Source organism: Oncorhynchus keta, chromosome 27, assembly GCF_023373465.1.
Source record: "Oncorhynchus keta strain PuntledgeMale-10-30-2019 chromosome 27, Oket_V2, whole genome shotgun sequence".
Taxonomy (NCBI): Eukaryota; Metazoa; Chordata; class Actinopteri; order Salmoniformes; family Salmonidae; genus Oncorhynchus; species Oncorhynchus keta.
The window spans coordinates 40,931,802-40,958,145 of record NC_068447.1 but is presented as its reverse complement, the minus strand read 5'-3'; the positions used below and the strand labels follow the sequence as shown (position 1 = coordinate 40,958,145).

The 26,344-nt window shown below is 40.2% G+C and overlaps 3 protein-coding genes across 8 annotated transcripts in view; 2 read left to right on the top strand and 1 right to left on the bottom strand.

Annotated features, from left to right (window-relative positions):
* The first annotated feature begins 205 nt into the window (after positions 1 to 205).
* Positions 206 to 14,728, top strand: LOC118360059 (carboxy-terminal domain RNA polymerase II polypeptide A small phosphatase 2-like). The gene is made up of 7 exons (XM_035739122.2): positions 206 to 854; positions 4,940 to 5,094; positions 6,637 to 6,741; positions 8,555 to 8,611; positions 9,394 to 9,486; positions 10,406 to 10,591; positions 12,674 to 14,728. The coding sequence occupies exons 1-7, from the start codon at positions 794 to 796 to the stop codon at positions 12,797 to 12,799; spliced, it is 783 nt and encodes a 260-aa protein (XP_035595015.1). The 5' UTR covers positions 206 to 793; the 3' UTR covers positions 12,800 to 14,728.
* A 165-nt stretch (positions 14,729 to 14,893) lies between these two features.
* Positions 14,894 to 23,313, top strand: LOC118360058 (probable Bax inhibitor 1). 5 transcript variants are annotated; one of them, XM_035739116.2, is made up of 10 exons: positions 14,894 to 16,027; positions 19,281 to 19,368; positions 19,459 to 19,567; positions 19,703 to 19,823; positions 19,968 to 20,016; positions 20,113 to 20,210; positions 21,867 to 21,946; positions 22,088 to 22,188; positions 22,316 to 22,388; positions 22,504 to 23,313. In XM_035739116.2, the coding sequence occupies exons 1-10, from the start codon at positions 15,964 to 15,966 to the stop codon at positions 22,525 to 22,527; spliced, it is 807 nt and encodes a 268-aa protein (XP_035595009.1). In that variant the 5' UTR covers positions 14,894 to 15,963; the 3' UTR covers positions 22,528 to 23,313. The 5 variants fall into 5 exon arrangements, with proteins under 5 accessions (XP_035595009.1, XP_035595010.1, XP_035595012.1 ...); XM_035739117.2 differs by having other exon boundaries at positions 14,895 to 15,229; XM_035739119.2 differs by having other exon boundaries at positions 14,897 to 15,187.
* Positions 23,314 to 23,399: 86 nt separating this feature from the next.
* Positions 23,400 to 26,344, bottom strand: part of nckap5l (NCK-associated protein 5-like) — a 50,588-nt gene continuing 47,643 nt past the window's right edge. For both annotated transcript variants that reach the window (XM_035739113.2, XM_035739114.2), the window contains exons 11-13: positions 25,614 to 25,907; positions 25,017 to 25,165; positions 23,400 to 24,795 (exon numbers count right to left, since the gene is read on the bottom strand). In XM_035739113.2, coding sequence (XP_035595006.1) covers positions 24,532 to 24,795; positions 25,017 to 25,165; positions 25,614 to 25,907 — 707 coding nt within the window. In that variant the 3' untranslated portion in view covers positions 23,400 to 24,531. The remainder of the gene's footprint in view (positions 24,796 to 25,016; positions 25,166 to 25,613; positions 25,908 to 26,344) is intronic.

Here is a 26,344-nt window from a genome sequence, read left to right as displayed (position 1 = left end):
CTATTTATTATTATTATTCATATTATAATTATATGTTGATCTTTTTTGCGTAATTGAATAATGCAATTGATTTCAATCATATTATATCGATTTGTGACAAAACCAGCGCTGGAATGATTTTGGTGTGGAGCGTGCAGAATAGCGAAGAATGCCTTTGCAACTCCCATTTTTCAAAAATCCAATCCGAAGCTAGCAACGGTTTCAAGGCACCCTTGAAGTCCCGCCGAAGAAAAACAAAGCACTGGGGGAAAAACAAGTCTCACATTTAAAATAGAATTCTATTCATAACTATTTTTCATTTTCAGAAATATTACCGCCGGTGTAATCTGTTTTATTCTCCTCCTCTCAGTAATCATTCCATTTTGACGGTGTTGTTTATCTATTGTAAGGGGAACTTGAAACCGCCCCCTTGCCCCATTTCCTCGGTTGTTTTTCTTCTTTCGCCTGTATTCTCCATGTTGTTGGAGTGAAAATTGAGGACTTCGCAGAGACAGGAAGGGGCCGTTCGGGAAATATACTAGTGATAAAGTAAACCGAGAGGCGCAGCAGAGGGAATCGCAACGACGAAAACATATCCAAGCGCCCTGCCCCTCCCATGTGTGGACAACAGAAGAAGCGAGGAATAAAGAAACATTGTTGCTGATGAAATGTAGCCTCTTACAAATCCAACACAGACACACACGGATGACAGTTATCAAAGCAATCCTTTAGTAACTTGTCAACATAACCTAATGAAGGCTGCTTATCTCTGTTTGGGTAACGGATTGGATTTTGAGGGCTCTGTGTTTGTCAGATGGAAAGTTCTATCATCACTCAAGTGCAGAAAGAAGACGTTCAATTGTCGCCGAAAACAGGTAGGATATGCTCCCGTTTCTATTGTTTGTTATGATTAAACATGGGTTGATTTGATATGGAGAAGGTTCGTTAAGTTATGAAATATAAGGTTGATCTAAACATGTTTCCAGCACGTCCATTTGACAGTTCCAACGTCGCGGACATTGCGCGCGACATTCTAGAGCGCACTGCTCTTGACTGTCGGCTATGCAGCCTACTACACATTAGATTAATCTTGCATACAAATAGGCTATATTAAGTGTTTATATTATATTTCATGGTGTTTCAAACCCACACATGCAACTGATGCTGAACATGGATTGATTTTCAGTTATTATGGAACACCTGTATAATTGGAAAGTGTTTCCCCTCTGGTTCAAACACATTTTTGACAATGCGAGAGTAAAGGCTGTTTGAAAAACTGCATTAGATTTGGTATGTAATCACGAACTCAAACCTGCAAAGGATATTAAAACAGTGTTTGTTAGCCAAATCAATATTTCTTACCTATTTACGCACATTATTGGACTTTCAAGACAATCAAATGATTCCGTTTTGTTGATGTTATGGTATTTCTATGGATCAAAACAAGGTTATCTAATGCCATCTTACTATACATTTAGGGATATGTTTATAGTTAATAATAATAATAATTTAATAAATTGACAGACTTATATTTTCGCGCGTAAAATGGTAAACCAAACCACCCCAGCATTTAGCCTGCCCTGTGTTTATGATTTATGCTTTATCTTATTTTCTAGTTGTTGTATGGCACATTTCCATATTACTGTCACATCTGTCTAGAGCCATACACACAGCACAGCCATGTCTTGTTTTTGTTCGCAGGCTCAGCCTGGAGACAAATACATCAAGGCAGATCAATGCGCGCCGGTGTGGTACACTATCCGAATCTCATTCGAAAAATACCGCATATATCAAAGGCCTGTACGATACAATGTACGATATAAAGATTGGCAAGTGTATGTGTTTTTTTCCTTTGGCTGTTGGAAATTAAACCTAAAACGGTTGCTGATGAAAGATGACAAGCATAACCGTAGAAATGCCAGGTACCGCAGTCGGTGTTGACAGTGGTATGCACAAACACATGCCCTTCTCCCTCCTCCGCCCATTGTAAAGCGCGGTTTCAAAGATCCGTTGTTTTTATGCTTCTGGCACTTTGGTTTGAATTAAAGGATAGGCCTGATACTCTAATGGCACTGGGCCCTATAGTTTTGGGGGCCCTCAACCCCCCCAAATGCAGATAGCATATAAACCATGGCAAAAAAAATCGAATTATGGGAAATTAGCTGTAAAACGGGCTAAATGTGTAGAATAGCGTGAGATTAGCTATAAAACTGCACATTTTTCTCTCGAGACCTTTGGCAATATGTGTAGAATTCCAGGAAATTCGTTTTAAAAATGCTAAATTCTTTCGTCCTCATTGCAAAATGTGGAGAATAGTATGAGATTAGCTATAAAACTGCAAATAAAAATGTGCTCAGACCTTGCGGGCCTGCGAAACTGTGGTACGCCACTGTGTACTGCTCTTTGATAATGGTACAATACCAGATTATGTGTGATGGGATAAACCCTTCTGCTCCTATGTTTGCTCAGCAGAGAAAAATATTATAGATTATTATATATAGTTTTTTTGTTGTTGTTGTTTTTTCCCTTCTCTTTTATTAGAATATTGTTTTCATATATTCAACTATAGGCTTTTCGACCCTTTAAAATGGCTTTGGACCCCTATGCTCAGAGGTTCTTTCCCCCCTTTTGGCACTAGCATGTTATGTTTATGTTGATGAAGGATATCCACAACATCAATCATTTTTACTATTACATGTACACTGATGGGCAATATGCCTATACAGGTCAGTTCTAAACAATTTCGGTAACACTTTATTTGAACAGTACCTAAAATCCATATAAGGACTTCATAACACACTCATAACTCCATACATAACACATTCATAAGCAGTACATGAGCATTTCATAAATGCTTAGCTATGCTAACAACTACACGAATACTGCAAATTTCCCCTTGTAGTTGTTTGACAATTACATTTTAGAAATGCTAAAGCACTTCCATTATGAATCTGTCCTTATGTAGGTGCCCTTCAAATATTGTTACAACAAATATTTTATTTTATAGAGACAATGTTGAAAATGGCACTGGGCCCTAGTGCTCTGTGGGCCCCCAGATGATAGCCTTATTTGGTAAAAGACCAAGTCCATATTATGGCAAGAACAGCTCAAATAAGCAAAGAGAAATGACTGTCCATCATTACTTTAAGACATGAAGGTCAGTCAATCCGGAAGACCCAGAGTTACCTCTGCTGCAGAGGATAAGTTCATTGGAGTTACCAGCCTCCGAAATTGCAGCCCAAATAAATGCTTCACAGAGTTCAAGTAACAGACACATCTCAACATCAACTGTTCAGAGGAGACTGCGTGAATCAGGCCTTCATGGTTGAATTGTGGCAAAGAAACCACTACTAAAGGACACCAATAATAAGAAGAGACCTGCTTGGGCCAAGAAACAAGAGCAATGGACATTAGACCAGTGGAATTTTGTCCTTTGGTCTGATGAGTCCAAATTTGAGATTTTATTTCCAACAGCCATGTCTTTGTGAGATGCAGAGCAGGATGATCTCTGCATGTGTGGTTCACACCGTGAAGCATGGAGGAGGAGTTGTAATGGTGTGGGGGTGCTTTGCTGGTGACACTGTCTGTGATTTATTTAGAATTCAAGGCACACTTAACCAGCATGGCTACCCCAGCATTCTGCATCCCATCTGGTCTGTGCTTAGTGGTACTAGCATTTGTTTTTCAACAAGACAATGACCCAACACACCTCAACGCTGTGTAACGGCTATTTGACCAAGAAGGAGAGTGATGGAGTTTTGCATCGATGACCTGGCCTCCACAAACACTCGACCTCAACCCAATTGAGATGGTTTGGGATGAGTTGGAACACAGAGTGAAGGAAAAGCAGCCAACAAGTGCTCAGCATATGTGGCAACTTCTTCACAACTGTTGGAAAAGCATTCCAGGTGACTACTCATGAATCTGGTTGAGAGAATGCCAAGAGTGTGCAAAGCTGTCATCAAGGCAAAGGGTGGCTACTTTTGAAGAATCTAAAATCTAAAATATATTTGGATTTGTTTAACACTTTTTTGGGTTACTACATGATTCTATATGTGTTATTTAATAGTTTTGATGTCTTCACTATTATTCTACAATGTAGAAAATAGTAAAAAAAAATAAGAAAAACCCCTTGAACGAGTCAGTGTTTCCAAACATTTGACTGGTACTGTATATTAACATAGGTGCTATGCATATCCAATCCAACCAAATAATAGATGCTAATTTCCCCCAGTAGTGGAACCTATGTGAACTAGGACAGATTTTTACAGTGACTGATCAAAGGGGGCTTGGAGCATTGAGGTGTGACTGACTTCGGCTTGCTCCGCTCCAGCCAGAGGTCTTGTTCCAGGAGAGTCAGTGAAATGGTTGGAATGTTTTCTGTCTGTGTTTTCTACAGCAGAAAGTACTGCCTGTGTCCCAAATGGCACCCTACTCCCTATGCACAACTTCTGACCAGTGCCACAGGGTCCTGGATACAAGTAATGCACTCAATAGGGAATAGGCTGCCATTTGAGACGCAGTCACTGCCTAGTGAAGAGTGTGGGTTTTCCCGCCCTCTCTGTGATTATATAACATGTACCAGCCCCTTCCAGCAGCAGCAACCTCATTAAACCCAGAGTGTGTGTGTGTGTGTGTGTGTGTGCGTGTATGCGTGTGTGTCCTTGCTCCCTTTCGTAAAGGGAGCAAGGAGTTCATTCTACGTTATGTACAGCAACGATGTCTCTCAAAATGGGGGAAATCCTTCTTACTTCTTCATGGGAAAAGAAATGTACAACATTCATTTCCCTCACCCCATCCATCTACTTGGCTTATAAGAACCTTCATTGCCGTGTGAGAATGAGCATAATGTGTTTGTGAATATAATTTTCATATCACTCAGTTTGAATCAAAAGCTTGGTTATGTCACAGCTAATTTTCACGCACATTAAAAGCATTCTTATTTTTGCCCTCATGACAGGCCAGGTGAGCAGGTCTTCTCCGAAGAAGCCTAGGAGTTGTAACCTCTTCAAAGCACTTTTCTGTTGCCTCAGAGGAGCACAGGCTGCCCCCAAACCACTACCACCTTCCCAGGATGCATTGCTGGAGCCACAGGACAATGGGGATGTTGTCAAGGTAACATAATTTATTCCTCTCGGCATCACGGCAGCATTGTTGTTGTAATTATCCATATCAGAAATAGTGTATGGACTGTTGTTTGCTGTATTTCAACCAAGTATGGGACTTTTTTGTAGCCTAAAAAGTGTCATTTTGCATTTTGTTTTGTTTGCAAAGCTTGTTTGGACACTTTAAGCAGAGTCTAAATAAATAAAAATTTGCCACAAAGTTTCACACATTTGTCTAGTTCGTTGTATGGAGGAGACCAAGGTGCAGCGTGATATGCATACATTCTTCTTTTAATGTGCTGACAGGCAACTACACATAGACAAGAACCCACAAAACCAAAAGGAAAAATGGCTACCTAAATAGGATCCCCAATCAGAGACAACGATAAACAGCTGCCTCTGATTGGGAACCAATTCAGGCCACCATAGACATAAAATTACCTAGACTTACAAAACCCATAGATATACAAAAAACCTAGACAAGACAAAACAAGCATACCCACCCCACCCTAACCTAACCAAAATAATAACGAAAACAGAGATAACTAAGGTCAGGGCGTGACAACATTATAATTTGCCATGTTAGCCTTTATTATAGGATATGATACTCTTGTGTGTACAACTAAGTGTTTTTTTGTCAAACCTTTTTATTTTACCACTGTCAAGTGCCTCATCACATGTTCTAACTACTCCAGCGTAATTGCAGGAAAAGCATAAAATAACTGCTTTCCTCTGTTGAGCAATACCTATTGTCCCGTGAGAATGTGTGGGATTATTGCCCGTGGATGTTATAACAGCATGTTGCAATATGGAGTAGCTGCTGCACCTGTTGTGAACATCTTGAACACCACCATGACGGTTGGCGGCTACAGAGTTTTTAGGTCTGTTCACATAGATCTCCTAGGATAAGACAGCTGAGTGAATTGCAATCCACTAAGGCAAAACAGAGGTGCAGAGAGCCTACAAAGAGTGGATAATGTGATGTGCATGTCAGTTCATGTGGGAGACATAAGATATGTTCGAGATGTACAGTATTTAGTACCCGGTGTGTCGTAACCGATGTGTACAGAAGCATGAAAAGGTGTTGTTGCCCACTGGCCACTTGTGAGGCTGTCAGGTGTAGATGGGCGTTAGCGCCATGTAACCAGGGGCTAATGAGCTTCATGTTTGTTCATATTACCTAGTGTCCTCCAGGCAGCACAGAAGCAGTGAGGCAGCAGTATCTGTTGTGAGGCCTGGGTATTGTTTGCGTCTCTGAATTGAATCTGATGTAACATGTATATGTACAGTATAGACCCTATAGCCTATCAAGTCCATCTGCTGTCAACAGCCCACAGGTGTTACACTGCGACACTGTTATTATGATGTAGTTGCATTGGTTGGTGGAAATCTATAAATGTAATTTGATTTTTAATGGTAGTAGAGTGAGGAAGTGTTGATGAAGCATAAAGCCAGCCTAATAAAACGGGCAAGATGTGTTGTTGTTCCCAATGAGTGCTCTGTACAGATACAGTAGTGACCTTGGTCTGTACTCTTGTCTCCTCCACCACAGCTCTCATCTGGACCCAGCCTGCTGCCGGAGATGATACCTCAGGACCAGGGGAAGATATGCGTGGTCATAGACCTGGATGAAACACTGGTGCATAGCTCATTCAAGGTAGCTACTGACCTTTATTTAACTCTCACTGTAACTACTGCTTGTTGTCAACTCACTGTTAAAGGGTTTTGTATGGGTATTTGATTCAACAGTCGTCAAGAGGAAATATCATAAAGTTAATCATGTTTTTCTTTGTTATATGTACACTACCGTTAAAACGTTTGGGGTCATTTAGAAATATCCTTGTTTTTGAAAGAAAAGCTATTTTTTTTCTTCCATTAAAATAACATCAAATTGATCAGAAATACAGTGTAGACATTGTTAATGTTGCAAATTACTTTTGTAGCTGGAAACGGCTGATTTAAAAAAAAAATGGAATATCTACATAGGCGTACAGAGGCCCATTATCAGAAACCATCACTTCTGTGTTCTAATGTCACATTGTGTTAGCTAATCCAAGTTTATAATTTTAAAAGACTAATTGATCATTAGAAAACCCTTTTGCAATTATGTTGGCACAGCTGAAAACTGTTGTTCGGATTAAAGAAGCAATAAAACTGGCCTTCTTTAGACTAGTTAAGTATCTAGAGCATCAGCATTTGTGGGTTCGATTACAGGCTCAAAATGGCCAGGAACAAAGAACTTTATTATGAAACTTGTTCGGAGAAATGAAGGTTATTCCATGCGAGGACTTTCCAAGAAACTGAAGATCTGGTACAACGCTGTGTATTACTCCCTTCACAGAACAGCGCAAACTGTCTCTAACCAGAATAGAAAGAGGAGTGTGAGGCCCCTGTGCACAACTGAGCAAGAGGACAAGTATATTAGAGTGTCTAGTTTGAGAAACAGATGACTCACAAGTACTTAACTGGCAGCTTCATTAAAAAGTACCCGCAAAACACCAGTCTCTCAACGTCAACAGTGAAGAGGCGACTCTGGGATTCTGTCCTTCTAGGCAGAGTTACAAAGAAAAATCCATATCTCAGACTGGCCAATAAAAAGAAAAGATTAAGATGGGCAAGAGAATACAGACACTGGACCGAGGAACTGTGCCTAGAAGGCCAGCATCCCGGAGTCGCCTCTTCAATGTTGACGTTGAGACTGGTGTTTTGCGGGTACTTTTTAATGAAGCTGCCAGTTGAGGACTTGTGAGTCGTCTGTTTCTCAAACTAGACACTCTAATGTACTTGTCCTCTTGCTCAGTTGTGCACAGGGGCCTCACACTCCTATTTCTATTCTGGTTAGAGCCAGTTTGCACTGTTCTGTGAACAGAGTAGTACACAGCGTTGCACCAGATCTTAAGTTTCTTGGCAATTTCTCTCATGGAATAGCCTTCATTTCTCAGAACAAGAATAGACTGACGAGTTTCAGAAGAAAGTTCTTTGTTTCTAGCCAATTTGAGCCTGTAATCAAACCCACAAATGCTGGGTTCTAGATACTCAACTAGTCTAAAGAAGGCCAGTTTTGTTGCTTCTTTAATCAGAACAACAGTTTTCAGCTGTGCTAACATAATTGCAAAAGGGTTTTCTAATGATAAATATCATTTTAAAATTATAAACTTAGATTAGCTAACACAACATGCCATTGGAACACAGGAGTGACGGTTGCTGATAATGGGCCTCTGTACGCCTATGTAAATATTTCATAGAAACATCAGCCGTTTCCAGCTACAATAGTCATTTACAACATTAACAATGTCTACACTGTATTTCTGATCAATTTGATGTTATTTGAACATGGACTAAGTGACTCCAAATTTTTGAACAGTAGTGTATATTATATTTATGTGGTTATTATAGTCCAGGTCTTAGTGATTTTATCTTATGTAATTGCATTAGAATGTTCAACGGCTCCCTCTGTGTTCTTTCCTTAGCCTATTAGCAATGCAGACTTCATAGTGCCTGTGGAGATTGAGGGGACCACACACCAGGTAAAATATATGAACTAAATGCAGTATGTGTGCGCTTGTCGAGTCGGGTAGCTTGGCGTTCATGTACTGTATGTTGATGTGTTCAGAGTTCAGTGTTTGCTGAGCTTAAAATAGGATGTGTTTTTAGGACAGATGAGGTTTGTTACGGGCGCTATGAGCCCTCTAGTGGACAGATGTGAGGTTGACTGGGAAAGGAAGTGTAAGCGTAAAAAAAAAGAAGGAAGTCATTTCAGCATAGTTAGTTCACTTTTCATAAATAAGAGCACACAATTTTAGAGCACACTTTTAGAGAAAATGTGGAACAGAATTCACTCATCAATGCACTGCACCGGGGATAATAATTCAACACTGTGTTGTGTCCTTTGCATGCAGAACTTCATGCAAAAAATGCATATGCACAACTGCGCATGTGAGTACTGTCGTTTGGTTCGGGATTCTTCACCATGGGCCTCTGCCTGGTTCAAGTAATCCAGGATAGGCTGGTTAACACATGCACGGCCTGTTCTTGATTACTTGTTTCAGGAACTGTCCACCAGCAACTGGTAATGGACACAATGACAACAACAATTTCAGATAATGTGGAACAAATATAAGTATGACTACAGAGGAAGAGTGACTATTATAATAATAATATAATACTCCGTTACTATGTCATTTCAAAGCAATTAGTAATGTAATAAGAATGTTGTTACTGTAGTAAGTATAGTGTTATTACATAGCTAGGTATAAGGGCAACACAATGCAAAGTGTTACAAAACATTAATGCCAGGTGTTTGTTTCAGGTATATGTGCTGAAGAGGCCGTATGTGGATGAGTTCCTACAGCGAATGGGAGAGCTGTTTGAGTGTATTCTGTTTACTGCCAGTCTTGCCAAGGTAAGCTAAAAAATAATAATAAAACATTGTGTTGTTATGACATTTCCCTATGATTCTTCTTGAGAAGATTACTCTTAATTTTGAATACTAATTTAGGAAGTCTTACACGTTTTTTCCTCTTTCCCAACCCTCTGTAGCCTTTTCCCCGTGTGTTAGATGACCTTTGTATTGCCAAAACCTGCTTTGTGAATTTGCATATAAAGGAGCTAGCATACATTTTCAATGTAACGTGTAGTTACTTTTGTGGTCAACTATATTGGCACCCTTGCACAATTCTATTTTTCTTTAAAAATAAGTTGAAATAGGAAAAAAAATATGGTGTTCACACTTCAAAGTAAAAACAAAAAAACGCCTGGACTTAAATATAAATCATTTATTTGGTTGGAGGCAATTTATTCTCATTTATTGTGTTATTTATCTCACCTGTGGGAAGTTACATATTTTTAATTTCTTTAACCTTTATTCAACTAGGCAAGCCAATTAAGAACAAATTATTGTTTACAATGACGGCCTACTCCGGCCAAACTCTAACCCAGATGACGCTGGGCCAATTGTGCGCTGCCCTATGGGACTCCCAATCACGGCCGGTTGTGATACAGCCTGGAATCAAACCACGGTCTGTAGTGGCTCCTCTAGCACTGAGATGCAGTACCTTAGACTGCTGCGCCACTCGGGAGCCCAAAAGTTAAAGGTGCATACAGGGTAAAAAAAGCCATTCAACCAGTTTTGAAAAGAGAAAATGGAACATTCAGCTCCATTTTAAAGTGCAAGGGTGCCCGAATATTTGACCGCAATTGTACATTATTAGTAGCTTGGGTAAACTTTGGTGACACCTTACTCTCCATTCCCCACTTCTGGTCTTGCCCTTTCCTGCATTCCCTGACCCCCCCTCTCCCCCCATTTCCTTGCCCTCCCATAGTATGCAGACCCAGTGACTGACCTGTTGGATCAGTGTGGGGTGTTCCGGGCGCGGCTGTTCCGGGAGTCCTGTGTGTTCCATCAGGGTTTCTATGTCAAAGACCTCAGCCTACTGGGCAGAGAGCTCCATAAGACCCTCATCTTGGACAACTCTCCTGCTTCATACATCTTCCACCCTGAGAATGCTGTGAGTTTGGGTTTCATTCAACTTCTTTCAACTCAACTGTGACCGCTTTATGGATTCAAACTGATAATTGACATGATTTTATTTCACATTTTACTGCATTCTATTCTATTCACTTTTTAAAGGTTTAACCTTATATTCCACTTAAAATAACTGTCCAGTGTTCCCAGATTTCCATGTAATATGACCTCTTATTAATTACAATATGAGTGAAATAGTTTTTCTTAAAAATAATTTTAATAAAGTAAGTTAAAAAGCAGCTTTTCTGTGGAATGGTGTGGGCGTATACCCGTCATAAAAAATATTCAGGCGAGTAGGATGACATCATCGTCTATGAGGAAATGGCAAGCATTTTTTAAACGGTCTGTTTTGAGATGTTAGTGTTTTCACTTCCATTTATCCTTTGGCCACATACAGAGCATTCGGAAAGTATTCAGACCCCTTCCCTTTTCCACATTTTGTTACGTTACAGCCTTATTCTCAAATGGATTGCATTTATTTTTTTGCTCATCAAACTACACACAATACCCATAATGACAAAGCGAAAACAGGTTTTTAGAAATGTTTGCAAAGTTATTACAAATTTTAAAAAAGATAAAAAAGAAAAAAACACAAATGCCTTATTTACATAAGTATTCAGACCCTTTGCTATGAGACTCGGAATTGAGCTCAGGTGCATCCTGTTTCCATTTTATCGTCCTTGTAATGTTTCTACAACTTGATTGGAATGCACCGGTGGTAAATTCAATTGATTGAAAGGCAAACACCTGTCTATATAAGGTCCCACAGTTATAAGGTCCCAAGCCATGAGATCAAAGGAATTTTCTATAGAGCTTCGAGACAGGATTGTGTCGAGGCACAGATCTGGGGAAGGGTACCAAAACATTTCTGCAGTGTTGGAGTTCCCCAAGAACACAGTGACCTCCGTCATTCTTAAATTGAAAAAGTTTGGAACCACGAAGACTCTTCCTAGGGCTGGCCGCCCGGCCAAACTACGCAATTGGGCGTAGTTTGAAAGGCCTTGGTCAGGTGACGAAGAACCTGATGGTCGCTCTGACAGAGCTTCAGAAGTCCTCTGTGGAGATGGGAGAACCTTCCAAAAGGACAACCATCTCTGCAGCACTCTACCAATCAGGCCTTTATGGTAGAGTGGCCAGACGGCAGCCACTCCTCAGTAAAAGGCACATGACAGCCCACATAGAGTTTGGCCTGAATGCTAAGCTCCACGTCTGGAGGAAACCTGGAACCATCCCTATAGTAAAGCATGGTGGTGGCAGCATCATGCTGTGGGGATGTTTTTCAGCGCCAGGGACTGGGAGACTAGTCAGATTTGAGGAAAGATGAATTGTGCAAAGTACAGAAAGATCCTTGATGAAACCCTGCTCTACAGCGCTCAGACTGGGGTGAAGGTTCACCTTCCAACAGGACAACAACCCTAAGCACAAAGCCAAGACAACACAGGAGTGGCTTCGGGACAAGTCTCTGAATGTCCTTGAGTGGCCCAGCCAGAGCCAGGACTTGAACCCGATCTAACATCTCTGGAGTGACCTGAAAATAGCTGTGCAGCGACACTCCCCATCCCACCTGACAGAGCTTGAGAGGATCTGCAGAGAAGAATGGGAGAAAGTTGCCAAATACAGGTGTGCCAAGCTTGTAGCATCATACCCAAGAAGACATGAGGCTGTAATTACTGCCAAAGGTGCTTCAACAAAGTACCGAGTAAAGGGTCTGAATTGAATTTAGCGCAGGTGTTTTAAAAGAAATACATTTGCAAAAAAACGAAACTGTTTTTGCTTTGTCATTATGGGGTATTGTGTGTAGATTAATGAAGGGGGAAAACAATTTCATACATTTTTGAATAAGGCTGTAACGTAACAAAATGTGGAAAAAGTCAAGGGGTCTGAATACTTTCCGAATGCGCTGCATGAGTATAGGATGAGTCAACTACATTATTATTTGGGTTTGAGTTAACAGAATATGAACTTAAGATTTAGCACAAAACAAGAATATACAATTTGTCAATACCCTAACACTGCAAACAAAGCATTAGTAAGTGAGTGAATGGTTTCTCTGTTGCCCCCTTAGGTTCCTGTGGTGTCCTGGTTTGATGATGTGGAGGATTCGGAGCTGCTCCACCTGCTGCCGGTGTTTGAAGACCTGAGTCAGGCTGAAGACATCTACATCAGACTGGGGGAGCTAAGAGTGCCATGATGGATACGGGAGAGGACCCTGCTCTCACTGCCATACTAGCCAGCACGTGGCCCAGAACATACGCACCAACATAGAAATAGAAAATTAACATTCTATTCATATAACATTGTATTTGTATGCTCACCAGCCAGAGACACATGCAGTGTATTTGTTTCAGACGAGCACTTCATGACATTCTAAGGCCTTTACTCTGAGCATCTGTCTGTCTGTCAATCAGTGTCTGACAACTCTGAGCCAAAATACCGTAGAGTACTGCAATCACTCCAAATGAATATGAATAAAGTGTTGTTGTTTTTTTGCCAAACCAGAGGCCTGAATGGCCTGATCTAACTCAGGACACTTGTATCATTGTGCCTTTTTTTCCCTTCTTAACAAACACAAAAACCAAGCAGCTCAAACTGTTTTAATGATTTGTTTTCTTCTTCCAACCTCACTATGCAATCCTCTTCTGATGGACTACAGTGCTACTTGTTATACGGGTGGGTCACAATCATATCCAGAATGCCAACGGAATGTATTCTTTACATTTTCCTGGATATATGACCAGTCAGCATATGCTCATGTACTATACGGTTAACGGATGTTTAAGTATGTAAATATTTGTATTATTTACTGTAAAATGGCCAACAAAGAAAAATGCCTCCAATAAGTACTGAATACATTTGTAGGTAAGTAATTTTGAAGAGCTTCAAATATTAGCAACATTATACATATTTTTTAATGATTAACATACTACGATGTTATCGTTTTATAAAGCTCTTTGAGTTTATCATTTGGGACGAACTTCTTTAATCTGGTCACTTGAATGCCAACACACTGGATGGCATGGTTGTAGGCTGCTCAGCAGAAGTACAGTATAGTGTCGCTCTTGGAATATTTGGTCCAGTCTTTTAACACATTTATTTTTCTGTTTTTCTTGTAATACTAAATGACAGAAGTTGCACTATTTGTTTTGATAAGTAAAGACTGCTTCAAGAAGTGACAACTGCATTTCCAATTCAGTCAGATATATGCACCCTTATGCCATGCTGAATGTGGTCAAATACTGTATTAACAAAACTATATGTAATTGTGGTACTCCTAATGCTGAATTATTATTTTATTTTTTACAATTTGTGTTCATTTGCGTAATTATTTGCCCACTGCAAATGAGGTTATCAAAACAACAATATTCAAAACCTCTGCCAAATTATAATTTTTGGCTATTATTTTTGGATTGTGTGAAGTTAATCACATATTTTCCTCCAAACTGTGCCTTTCAAACATTACTCCTCGAATCATCGTAGATGATACCAACAACATTGTGTTATCAAAAAACAATAATCAAATTCAGGGGGTTTGTGTTAAATGTTAAATAGGTAAATGTTAAAACAAGTAAATGTTTGTTACTGTAGTATATTGCCATTCCACAAATAATGATGGAAACCAGGATTATTTTATGTGGGTACAATCAAGTTGTTTATATAATGTTTTATGTCCGTTTTTATTGTGTACATTGATCACTTAAGATATTTGAGTGAATGTTTACCAATCCTAATGATTTACCAAAGATATCTTGGTTGTTGATATTGTGTAGATTTAGTTGTTCTCATTGACATTGTTGGTAATTAAACAAAATAAAGCTACATGTAAATTGTAGATCATGAATACATTGTTGTTCAGTGTGAGATGGGTCATACTTTCCAATGGGGCGCCAGGTAGTCTAGCGCCGAAGAGCGTTGGGCTCGTAACCGAAAGGAATTACTGAACCGACTAGGTGAAAAATCCGTCGATGTGCCCTTGAGCAAGGCACTAACCCGGAATTGCTCCTGTAAATCACTCTGGATAAAAACAAATGTTAGGCCTACACTATAGCTTTTGGCAAGAAATAAGTGTATATTGGACGCAAACTGGGCAAAAGTTGCCAAAATAAAGTTGGATTGTAAATTTCCTTGTCTTTTTGTGTTTTTTTGTAGAGATTGTGAAATGTTTTGTATTACAAATTTAAAACATATTCCATCCCATTGGATTTGAGGCATATAATATACAGAAATGTACATTCTTTTTTTTGCTACGAAATAAGCAAAGTCTTTGGGTGACAGCGAGAGAAAACAAGCATGTACGCTTGCTATTGCTATAGCTCCGGACGCCGAGGGGAGAGAGAGCGGACAGCTTCAAGGCTGGTGTCGAGATGAGTGTGGGCCGCAAGCAATGTTGGGATGAGTGGAATATTGGGACGAACACAGAAAGGTCGATTTCTTAGGAATGGGAGGGGGGAAATGAGGAATAAGACGAAGAAGAGGTCGGAGCTGAATTCGAGGAAGATGGCGTCAAAAATGGAGATGGAGTGTTGAAGAAGATTGGTGTCAAGTGCAAACAGCGAGCCGTGCGCCAGACTGAGTTCTGGAGGTGAAATGGAAGTGAATGAGGGCGAGTTAAGTGAAGTGGAAGGTGTGATGAAGAGCTCGGAGCCCGAGCATGATAAAGAAGTATCGGGTCCAGTAGTTTTTTGTTTAGATAGTGGATCCTTGCCTTTTGGCGTATCCATTTTTGGTGGGAAATTAGTTGGGTGCAGTTGAATCAGTGAAGGCAACCTGTAGTAGACTTGTGATATTTGTTTATGTTTGTTCTGGCCAGAGGGAGTGGGCTCTCCGTGTCACGCAACTTGGGTCAATATATGTTATCTCGCTTTGCTCTTAGGAACATGGCTCCATTGAAATGAGTGTTTTCTGGGGTAGCGTTAAGTGTGGAGGTGGAGCAATTGAAGTCGAAGATTTCCTGGTGTTTGTGACGACCGCCGTATTTGGTGCGACGCAGTTCCGGTGGTGAAACAGGAGTCGCTGTCAGTCCTTCTGAGTTTTGAGTCTTTACTCGACAAAGTCATTTTAGGATATCAGTTATCCTGATAGGGCTTTTGTGTTAAATCCACTGCGCTGTTTCAGGTGCACCATTTATAGTCGTCACAGCAGTATGTAGGAGGACATTTTCAAGATGTGTGCAGAAGTACACGGGACAGAGGATTGTGTAGTTTCGTTGGATAAAGTTGTGTGTCAACAGTAGGGGTGGGGAAGTGTCCGTCCGATGCGAGAGAGACCGTTGGAGGTGGCCAGATTCAGAGTAGTGCAGGTGTGGTATGCTGAGGCAGTGAAGAAAGTAGAGGAGGATGGTTCAAGGGTCCTGAGAGGATGCCTGTGATTAGTGGATCTGTACCAGCACAGCGGGATAGGTCAACGAGTGATATATGCTTCAGTAAGGTTGGCTTTTTAGCTATGGTTATCAACTGTACCGCATAAATTGAATGTAAATCAGAGAAAATAGATGTTGTGGTGCAGAGAAGCATTTGGGTATACGATATTTGACTTCAGAAGTGTTACAGGGTGTGTTGAGTTGTGGTGTCCTGTCCTCCCAGGCGGGTGTCATGGTCAAAGTAGTGGAATGGGGTAGTCTTTAAAAAAAAAAAACTAGTGTAGCGTTAGTAGTAGGAACCATGAGCTATGTACCTTGGCAATCAGGGGACAAATAACAACAACGGATTAGCGACGTTTTCGTCTTTTGTATGATGATGATGATTATTATATTATTTATTATTTTAGTTTTTTTATTCGGTTCATTACCAGTACAGTTGGTGGCGGCGTGCACTATTGAAGAATTGTTGCTACGTTATAATGTCGCTACGTTGAGACTCTCAAATCGATTGACACGTAGCTACAATTAGTAAACAAGGAAGAAAATTAAAAGTAGAGACAAATAAAATACAATAAATAAAGCTATCTCGGTATGTATTTTCTTCGTTGTAACGTTTAATTATGTATTAGTTAGTATTTGAGTTTAAATTCAAGCTAGCTAGAATAACATTAAATTAACGACGTAGCTAGACAATTCCATGGTAACGTTAACGGACTCAGATTTTTAACTTAAAAAATTACTAATAAAAACCATTGGTTTCAAAGTTTTTAACAAACCATTCAACTTTATGCACGAAGACTACTTTTAACAATTTCCTCCGAACATTTTACAAGAACACATTTTCAAGAAGAACTGTGTAGATACAAAGTTTGGTTACATTATCAAACTGGCAGAGATTGGCAACATAATTACGGTAAATTTAGCATCTGCAGTTTTTTCCTGGAAATGTTTTTATTATTATTATTTATTCAGGGCTGCTAACTTTTGAAGAAAGCTTGTGTTGAGATTTGCTATATGAATTGAATTGCCAATGGCACAACCCCTAGATGGGGAGTCTGGGGGTTCTCCCCCAGGAAAATTGTATTTTTTAAAGCTAATTTCCTGCAATTATATTTTGACATGACTTAGGCCTATGACCAGGGTGGCTAATAAAAAACACAGGTCAGGTGTATTCAGGATGCTTTGAACATTTGACAACTTTGTTACTTTGAGATTTTTGGGGGATGAAATTGAAAGTCTTTAAAAATAATAATTTTGAAGTGGTTTGACACTATTCAGACAGTAATATCATTTGATGGAGAGACTGGCAAATGGGAGAAACAGTGGGAAGCTTGGAAGCAGGGATTGATTCCTGTTGTGGAAAGTTGTATGGGGCACATGCTGGGGAGTGTTACCACTACTCAAAGGCTCTGCTCAGGAAATACTAATATTAATGCTTGATGACAGTGGGTAACCAAATCATATATTGCAGTTTCCTTCTCCATATATTGTTTTCAAGGTAAGGACACAAACATTTTGTAATCTGGGTAAACCCTGCATGCAATTCAGGAGGGTTGGCCACCCTTGATCTACGTTTCCCAAGTGCTGAGTGTTTGAACATGTTCTTGTTCTAACAATTAATTTCTCAATCACCCAACCTTCAAGCATAATCTAATGCATATTCAGGTCGTTTTTTAAAATAGTATTTATTTATTTATTTATTTTATAATTTTTACCCCCTTTTCTCCCCAATTTTGTGGTATCCAATTGTTAGTAATTACTATCTTGTCTCATCGCTACAACTCCCATACGGGCTCGGGAGAGATGAAGGTTCGAAAGCCATGCGTCCTCCGAAACACAACCCAACCAAGCCGCACTGCTCCTTAACCCAGCGCGCCTCCAACCTGGAAGCCAGCCGCACCAATGTGTCGGAGGAAACACCGTGCACCTGGCGACCTTGGTTAGCCAAGGTCGCCAGGTGACAAGGATATCCCTACCGGCCAAACCCTCCCGAACCCAGGCGACGCTAGGCCAATTGTGCGTCGCCCCACGCACCTCCCGGTCGCGGCCGGCTGCGACAGAGCCTGGGCGCGAACCCAGAGTCTCTGGTGGCACAGCTAGTGCTGCGATGCAGTGATATTCAGGTAGTTTATGCAAACTAGTTGAAGATCCTTTCCATCATCTTACTCTACATAGACAAAGTATGATGTTTATGAGTTGTGAATCCCCCTACCATCTCTGCCTAGCATGTGCACAAATACTAAAATGTTCAAAAATTACCTGGAGCATTCAGTATTTGTATTACTTATTAAAAATGTTCATAAAAGGCTGCAAAAATACATAGCCTGATATAATTCATTTTCAAAGACAATTAGGAATATCAGATTTCAAATATGTGATTACACTGGAAAAATAATGAAGAAGTGGAATAATAAAACTCAGTAGTGTTTTGCTGACAAGGACACTAATTACCCTATATTATAGCCCATTATTTTTCTATTTATTGTCCCCCTTCTAGAATCAAATTTACACTTTTGGGTTCACAATCTGTTTGAATAAATTATTTTCATAGTTCAGATCCCTCTACCAAACTTCCCTGCTAAAACATACTGTAGGTCTGTTTGCTGCCTTTTTGTTGTCACAGCCTAAAAACAAATGCAAGTGTGGATTAAATCGATTTTAGTACATGCTGTCAAAAGGCTGCATTCTACAATATGGACGGGAGTAACAGCAACCTAATTGTGTTGACAACATAAAACAGCGCTACTGTGCTGCTCTATTTCCAATTTTATAAAGTCACTCTCTCTCTCTCCATTCAGCGCCACTCCACTAATGTTGAGGGACGTTTCTTTAAAACGCGCACCCAATCCCCTTGATCCCTTACATAACTAGACCAATCATATGCTTCATTGTGCAACGGTTAACAGTGCTGTGGTAAACCAGGACAATGATAACACCGCTCACAATGTTAAATTGCAGGCGCAGATGCTACGATTTCAAAAACGATTTGGAGCACAGTTGAAACGTATTCAATGGACTAATTAAGAAAATAAATGTAGACTTTTCAATGCGTGAGATATGAGGTGTGGTGTGATGTGGGAGAGTTGGCTTCTCTGTTTACTGTGCAAATTGTTCAAAGTCGTCATTGTGCATATGGTTTGGTAAACTTTTTGAAATCAATTGTGTTTGTTTGGCATACATTTGAAAGTGAAAAAAATCCAAGTTTCAGTGTAATTCCCTTACTATGGAATTGCCCGGCTACAGCAATTCCATAACGTCAGCTACATCAATCTATGTCATTTCCACCATCAACACAATAACTTTGACTTGTTTTTAGATCTGTCTCAGATCTCAGAATCCTGCCTCAATATGAACATATTTCACCACAGCATCAGATGTCATGCTCTCTTCAAGTTCTCCCAAATGTAAGCAGACCTAAATCAAGTTTCCAATGCAAATAATACTGCTCTGTTTGTAAGTTACTGACATGGTTAACTCAATGTTGTTTTCCCCAGTTCCCACTCTACCCAGTTACACCTGAAGAATGTCTACTCCAGCTTGGCAGTGTGCATGTTCGTGGCTGCAGCAGGCTCCTATGTCCATGTTGTCACACGGCTCTTTCAGGTAAACAGTAAGCACACCACCCCATAATAATAGACAAAACATTGGCTAACAGCGAGTAACTAACAGATAGATGTTATTCAATGGTGAAGCGATATCTAATCAAAAATACTACTGGCTTTAATCATATTCCTTTAGGGTGGTTTGCTGTCACTTCTGTGTTCCCTGGGCATGATGGTTTGGTTGTCCATGACGCCATACAACTCGGAGACAGAGAAAAATAGACTGGCTATCCTTGCAGGGTTTGCTTTCTTCACAGGTAAACTCGGGGCTCTAGACAGCAATCTTTGACTATTCTTGACTGTAATATCTCAGTATCATTAGAACAAAAACTCAATATTGATTGAAGTACACTATGGCCAATATGCCTAGTCAGTCAAATTGACTTTTTCTTTCTCACCAGGTGTTGGTCTTGGACCGGCAATGGATTTTGTCATTACCATTAACCCAAGGTGCTATTGAATATGGTTGGAAATCATTTCTTAAGTCTGTTTGTTTTTCAATTGAAGAGTCAAGAGAACGTGTCTTTGCCTATCTGGTCTCTCTAGCGTCATTGTGACAGCCTTCCTCGGAACCTCCATCATCTTCATCTGCTTCACTCTCAGTGCTCTGTACGCCAAGCGCAGGAGCTACCTCTACCTGGGAGGTACAAAGATGTTCTACACTATTCAGTAGCCTAGTTAACTCACTGAAAGTAAACCCTTTTGCTCTTCAGGAGCATAAGTAATTCACCTATTTCACAGAATTCATGTCAATTTAGTCAAGATATATACAGTTCATTCGGGAAAGTATTCAGGCACCTTTTTCCACATTTTTTTTTACGTTAGTCTTATTCTAAAATTGATTGAATTTTCCCCCTCAGTAATCTACACACAATAATGACAAAAGAAAACAGGTTTTTAGAAATGTTGAAAATAGTTATTTACATAACTATTCAGACCCTTTGCTATGCGACTCAAAATTGAGCTCTGGTTCATCCTGTTTCCATTGATCATCCTTGATGTTTCTACAACTTGATTGGAGTCCACCTGTGGTAAATTAAATTGATTGGACATGATTTGGAAAGGCACACACACCTGCACAGATCTGGGGAAGGGTACCAAAAAATGTCTGCAGCATTGAAGGTCCCCAAGAACAGAGTGGCCTCCATCATTCTTAAATGGAAGAAGTTTGGAACCACCAAGACTCTTCCTAGAGCTGGCCACCCAGCCAAACTGAGCAATTGGGGGAGAAGGAACTTGGTCAGGGAGGTGACCAAGAACCTGATGGTCACTCTGACAGAGCTTCAGAGTTCCTCTGTGGAGATGGGAGAATCTTCCAGAAGGACAACCATCTCTGCAGCACTCTAGCAATCAGGCCTTAATGGTAGAGTGGCCAGACGGAAGCCACTCCTCAGTGAAAGGTACATGACAGCCCACTTGGAGTTTGCCAAAAGGCACCTAAAGGACTCTCAGACCATGATGATACACAAGATTCTCAGGTCTGACGAAACCAGGATTGAACTCTTTGGCCTGAATGCCAAGTGTCACATCTGAAGGAAACCTGGCACCATCCTTATGGTATAAGTATGGTGGTGACAGCATCATGCTGTGGGGATGTTTTTCAGCGGCACGGACTGGGAGACCAGTCAGGATTAAGGTAAAGATGAACGGAGCAGTGCAGAGAGGTCCTTGATGAAAACCTGCTCCAGAGCACTCAGGACGTGAGACTGGGGCAAAGGTTTACCTTCCAACAGGACAACGACCCTAAGCACACAGCCAAGATAAGGCAGGAATGGCTTCGGGACAAGTCTCTGAATGTGCTTGAGTGGCCCAGCCAGAGCCCGGACTTGAACCTGATCGAAAATCTCTGGAGAGACCTGAAAATAGCTATGCTGCGAGGCTCCCCATCCAACGTGACAGAGCTTGAGGAGAAATGGGATCAACTCCCCAAATACAGGGGTTCTAAGCTTGTCGTACCATACCAAAGAAGACTTGAGGCTGTAATTGGTGCCAAAGGTGCTTCAACAAAGTATTGAGTAAAGGGTCTTAATACTTATGTAAATGTGATATTTAAGTTTTTAAAATAAATTTGCTAAAATGTTTAAACCTGTTTTTGCTTTGTCATTGTGGGGTATTTTGTGTAGTTTGATGAGGGGGAAAAAAACAATTTAATTAATTTTAGAATAAGGCTGTAACGTAACAAAATGTGTAAACATTCAAGGGGTCTGAATACTTTCAGAATGCACTGTACATACACTGTATATACATTGTTTTACCATGTGATTTACTACTTTGATTTGATGTGTTTGTTGTCTTCTCAGGGACTCTGATGTCTGGATTGTCCATCTTGTTCCTTGTGTCTGTGTTGAACATGTTCTTTGGATCAGCAATACTCTTCAAGGTAGCCTAAATACTTGTAGATCTATCTCTCTCGGGACTTGGATGTGAAGTGATTCCACTCATACATTGGAAGTGTGTAGTATAATTGTGAGGTCTCAGCAAGGTGACCCAGGTGTAACATAGCTCTTCTCTTCACTAACAGGCTCACATGTACATGGGGCTGGTCATTATGTGTGGCTTTGTTCTGTTCGACACTCAGCTCATCATTGAGAAAGCCGAGAACGGAGACAAGGACTACGTCTGGTGAGTCTTTTCAACATTTCACCAAATAATCAGTCGTTAAAGCTTTTTACTTTGCTGATGTATTAGAATGGGAAAATAATATATAAAGTAATTGCAATGAAGTAAATGTTTTTCTGTCTTTTGAAAGGCATTGCGTGGACCTGTTCCTCGACTTTGTGACCATTTTCAGAAAACTCATGATTCTTTTTGCCATGAATGAGGTCATTTTTGTATTTTTCTTTTTTACAGACAAAATATGAATCTATCATATAATTTACTTTTCCCTCATGTAAGCACATTTCACAATATGCAAATTGTGATATTTTATATTTTCAGGACAAGAAGAAAGAAAAGAAGTAGATGGAAGAAATCCAATTGAAGTTTCAAATAAAAAAGTATCTGTGACAAGGAACAGAAGCAGCAACAAAGCCTCTGGTCTGCAATGTTGTTGGTGCTTTTACTATTTGTCGTTCTTTGTTAACTTATGGTATATTGTTTATTTGCTTTGAGGTTACGATAAAAGGCTGTATTTTAAGCTACTGCTGCAGTGATGATGCTTGTCCTGTAGGGAGAGTGGTTGTTCTATGAAGGCCTACGTTCGCAAAACTGTGAATTCTTTTTGCCAAGATTTTTCGGCGGACTGTCCTGAGCTTGGAGATGAATCATTGTTTTATTTTAAGTCATAATATTTTGGTTCGTTGTCAGTGCTATTCCCCGCAATCGTTTTTGTTTTGTTTAATTTATAGAAAGTTATGTGACGGACATCATGACCTGTGATAGTCTTGAGCACCACTCCTTGAGCTTTCTCTATTATTGTCTCCTGCTCCACTTATGTATGCTACCTTGAAGAATAACCTTATAAACAATCTCTTGGTACCGTTTTGCTAATTCAGATGACCTTTTCATGAAGATTTAGTGCACTTTATGGTCAGACTGGTGAGCTTTTGCGACACAAAAAGGACTGGTCAAGGCTGTAGAATAGATGAACCAACTGCCGATGCATTCTCTCGCAAGATTTGTGCCAAATTGTATTTTCTTTCACTTTTTGATCATCTGTATACTGTGAAAAACACATTTTATAAGTGTAATTATGATAATCTAATTTGATACATTTTATTTAAATACATTTAAAAATGCTTAACTAAATGCCTGTTTTTCATTGCAGTACATGCACGCAAACATGCTGATACACATTTCAATTGCAAGGTATATGGTGCAATTTTCTTGTATTTATTTGTGCTTCAGTGAGAACACAAGAAATAATCATAAAAACAATTTTTGAAGTATGTTGACATCCAGCGTGAAACAAGAATCTATCTTAGCCAGGTGACTGCATTTACACAATATTACAAAAAAATGGACAATTACCCAAATTATGTGGAGTTGATTTAACATGAAAATAAATAATACAAATACATATTAATTGGACAATGTAGCCACATCTCTTTTTCACAATATTATTGCTGGCATCTATTACCTTCAAAGAATGGTGAGCTAAACTAAAAACATATTCTGACAAGCTTTCTTGGCAGTTACAGAGACATAATCTGAACGACACCATCAACAAATAATTTTATACTTCAAAATTGTAATGTATTTATTCAATAGCGAAAAATCACAAACATTAACATTCATTTTTTTTAAGAGCTCAAGATAACGGAATCAGTACATTGTCTGAACTGATAAAGAAAAGAGAAGGACATATTGGTAAGTACTTGCATGGTCAGGGTGTTCAGCGCTCTGTAGTCTATAATAAATATAGTAAGATCTTTTGGTGAGGGTCAGAGTAAGATTGAACAAGGCATATTCAATTTCAACAAAGACTGAGAATGTTTGATATTGTCATCTTGTACGGATATTTCATAATCCTAAAATGATTTAAATGACTATTTTGGTTAGCGGAGTGTGTTCTTTCCAATTACCTCCCGTCATAAAACAGTGATATTCTGAATAGTCTATATCCTTTGGGTTGTAGTTATCCTGAGGAGAGGTTTTTCTTTCCATTTAACCTTGCAACATAGCTGGTGAGAAAGCATACATGTAAGTCCTAAGGGGACCATCTTATCACAGTCCTTATCCATATTCTTCTAAAGGTGGTCAGTGCCACTTGTACCCTTTTCACAATACTGGGTCAAACCAAGTTGTATCCGGCTGGCTTGGTTACGCATCCACCATAGAAGCTGAAACCATTCTGGAAAGGACAATGTGAAAAGGAAATAGTCGAGCCAGTCCAACGTGATTCGGGTTGACACGATAGTGTGAAAAGGGTATATCTTAGCACAGTCCATATCCCATGTTCTATTAAGGTGCGTCAGTCAGCACCGTAGTAAATCTGCAAAGCACCTGTCTCTCTGCCTCCCCCTGTCATCCCTGGCTACCACAGGAAGAGAGGCTGTCGTAGAGTGAGTCACTGAGTGACTCAGGGGTCTCTAGGACCTGGGGTCGGCTGGGGGAGAGGGCTTCCTCAGGCCTCTCCCTCACCAGCTCTAGGCCCGTCTCCCGGCCAAGGCCCATCTCTGGGGCACTGGGTGTACTGCGGATCTTCCCACGTCGGCTCAACCCTGTCTGGGCCGGCACCGGCAGACTGCTGGGGTCCATGTTACGAGAGACAGAGGGACCACAGGCCTTCTATAATGAGGAGGCGGAAGAGGAGTGGAGAGGAGGGGGGAGAGAAGGAGGGAGGGAAGAGAGAGACAGTCATTTGTAAAAAGTTCACAAATGTCACAAATCCACAATTATTTTTTAATAATCCTATTCTAAATGATTCATGAGCACATCATTGTAAAGAATTCACATATTTACAAATGGAAAATAGTTCGTCTGACATTATTGTCATGTTTACAACCCACCCCTCTGAATGGGGATCCATAGGGGGCAGTCTCCACCTCTTCCTCCATGGCCAGGTACACCTCAGTGGGCCCTGCAGCGGTCTTCAGGTTGGGGAATGTCCAGGTCTTTGAGTGGGGGGACAGCATGTGAGCTCCATAGGCTTCTTTGTCTGCAAAGATTACAAAATACATTTGATTCTTAAATGAAACAGGGCATACATAAAGCACATTGTTATTGTATAAAACTAATTAACATTTTTCCTATACCAAATCATCAGATTGCTATACCCTTATTTATTTATTTATTTTTTATTTTTTTTACCTTTATTTAACCAGGCAAGTCAGTTAAGAACATATTCTTATTTTCAATGACGGCCTGGGAACAGTGGGTTAACTGCCTGTTCAGGGGCAGAACTCGGGGGTTTGAACTCACAACCTTCCGGTTACTAGTCCAACGCTCTAACCACTAGGCTACGCTGCCGCCCCAAATGATGATATGATATGTTTGTTTTTGAGTATTGAATATTTAATATAGTGTATTGTGATATATTTCATATTACATACAGTGATAATGTATTTGATATTATGAATTGTGATGTATATTTCTCACTACTGTACCTTCATGAATGACCCCAGCTGTCTGTCTGTTCATGCCTTTCCCCTCCAGTACAGACCCGTACAGTACCGGGGTGGTCATCTCTCTGTGAGGTTGATAGCACTGCTCCAGGGATGAGGGTTCTCTGTCCAGGGTCCTAGCCCTCCTTCCTACCCTCCCTGGGGAACCAGAGGAGCCATGCTCAGCTCCAGCCCCCCTCATCTTAGACAGGCTTCTTCCTGCTGCCCCACTACTGTAGTCAGGCAGAGGGAACGTTCCAATGCCACTGTCTAGTGTGTAAGTGGAGGCTCCAGAAGCTAGTAGGAGAGGGGAGAAGGTAGAGAGAGAGAGGAGAGGAATTGTACTTGTTACATTTTGATAAATGTCAATGTTGTCATTTTCGGTTAATAGCTCCTACAGTTGAAGTCGGTAGTTTACATACACCTTAGCCAAATACATTTAAACTCAATTTTCCACAATTCCTGACATTTAATTCTAGTAAAAATTCCCACCACTTCATTTTAAGAATGTGAAATGTCAGAATAATAGTAGAGAGAATTATTTATTTCAGCTTTTATTTCTTTCATCACATTCCCAGTGGGTCAGAAGTTTACTTACACTCAATTAGTATGTGGTAGCATTGCCTTTAAATTGTATCACTTGGTTCAAACGTTCCGGGTAGCCTTCCACAAGCTTTCCACAATAAGTTGGGTGAATTTTGGCCCATTCCTCCTGACAAAGCTGATGTAACAGT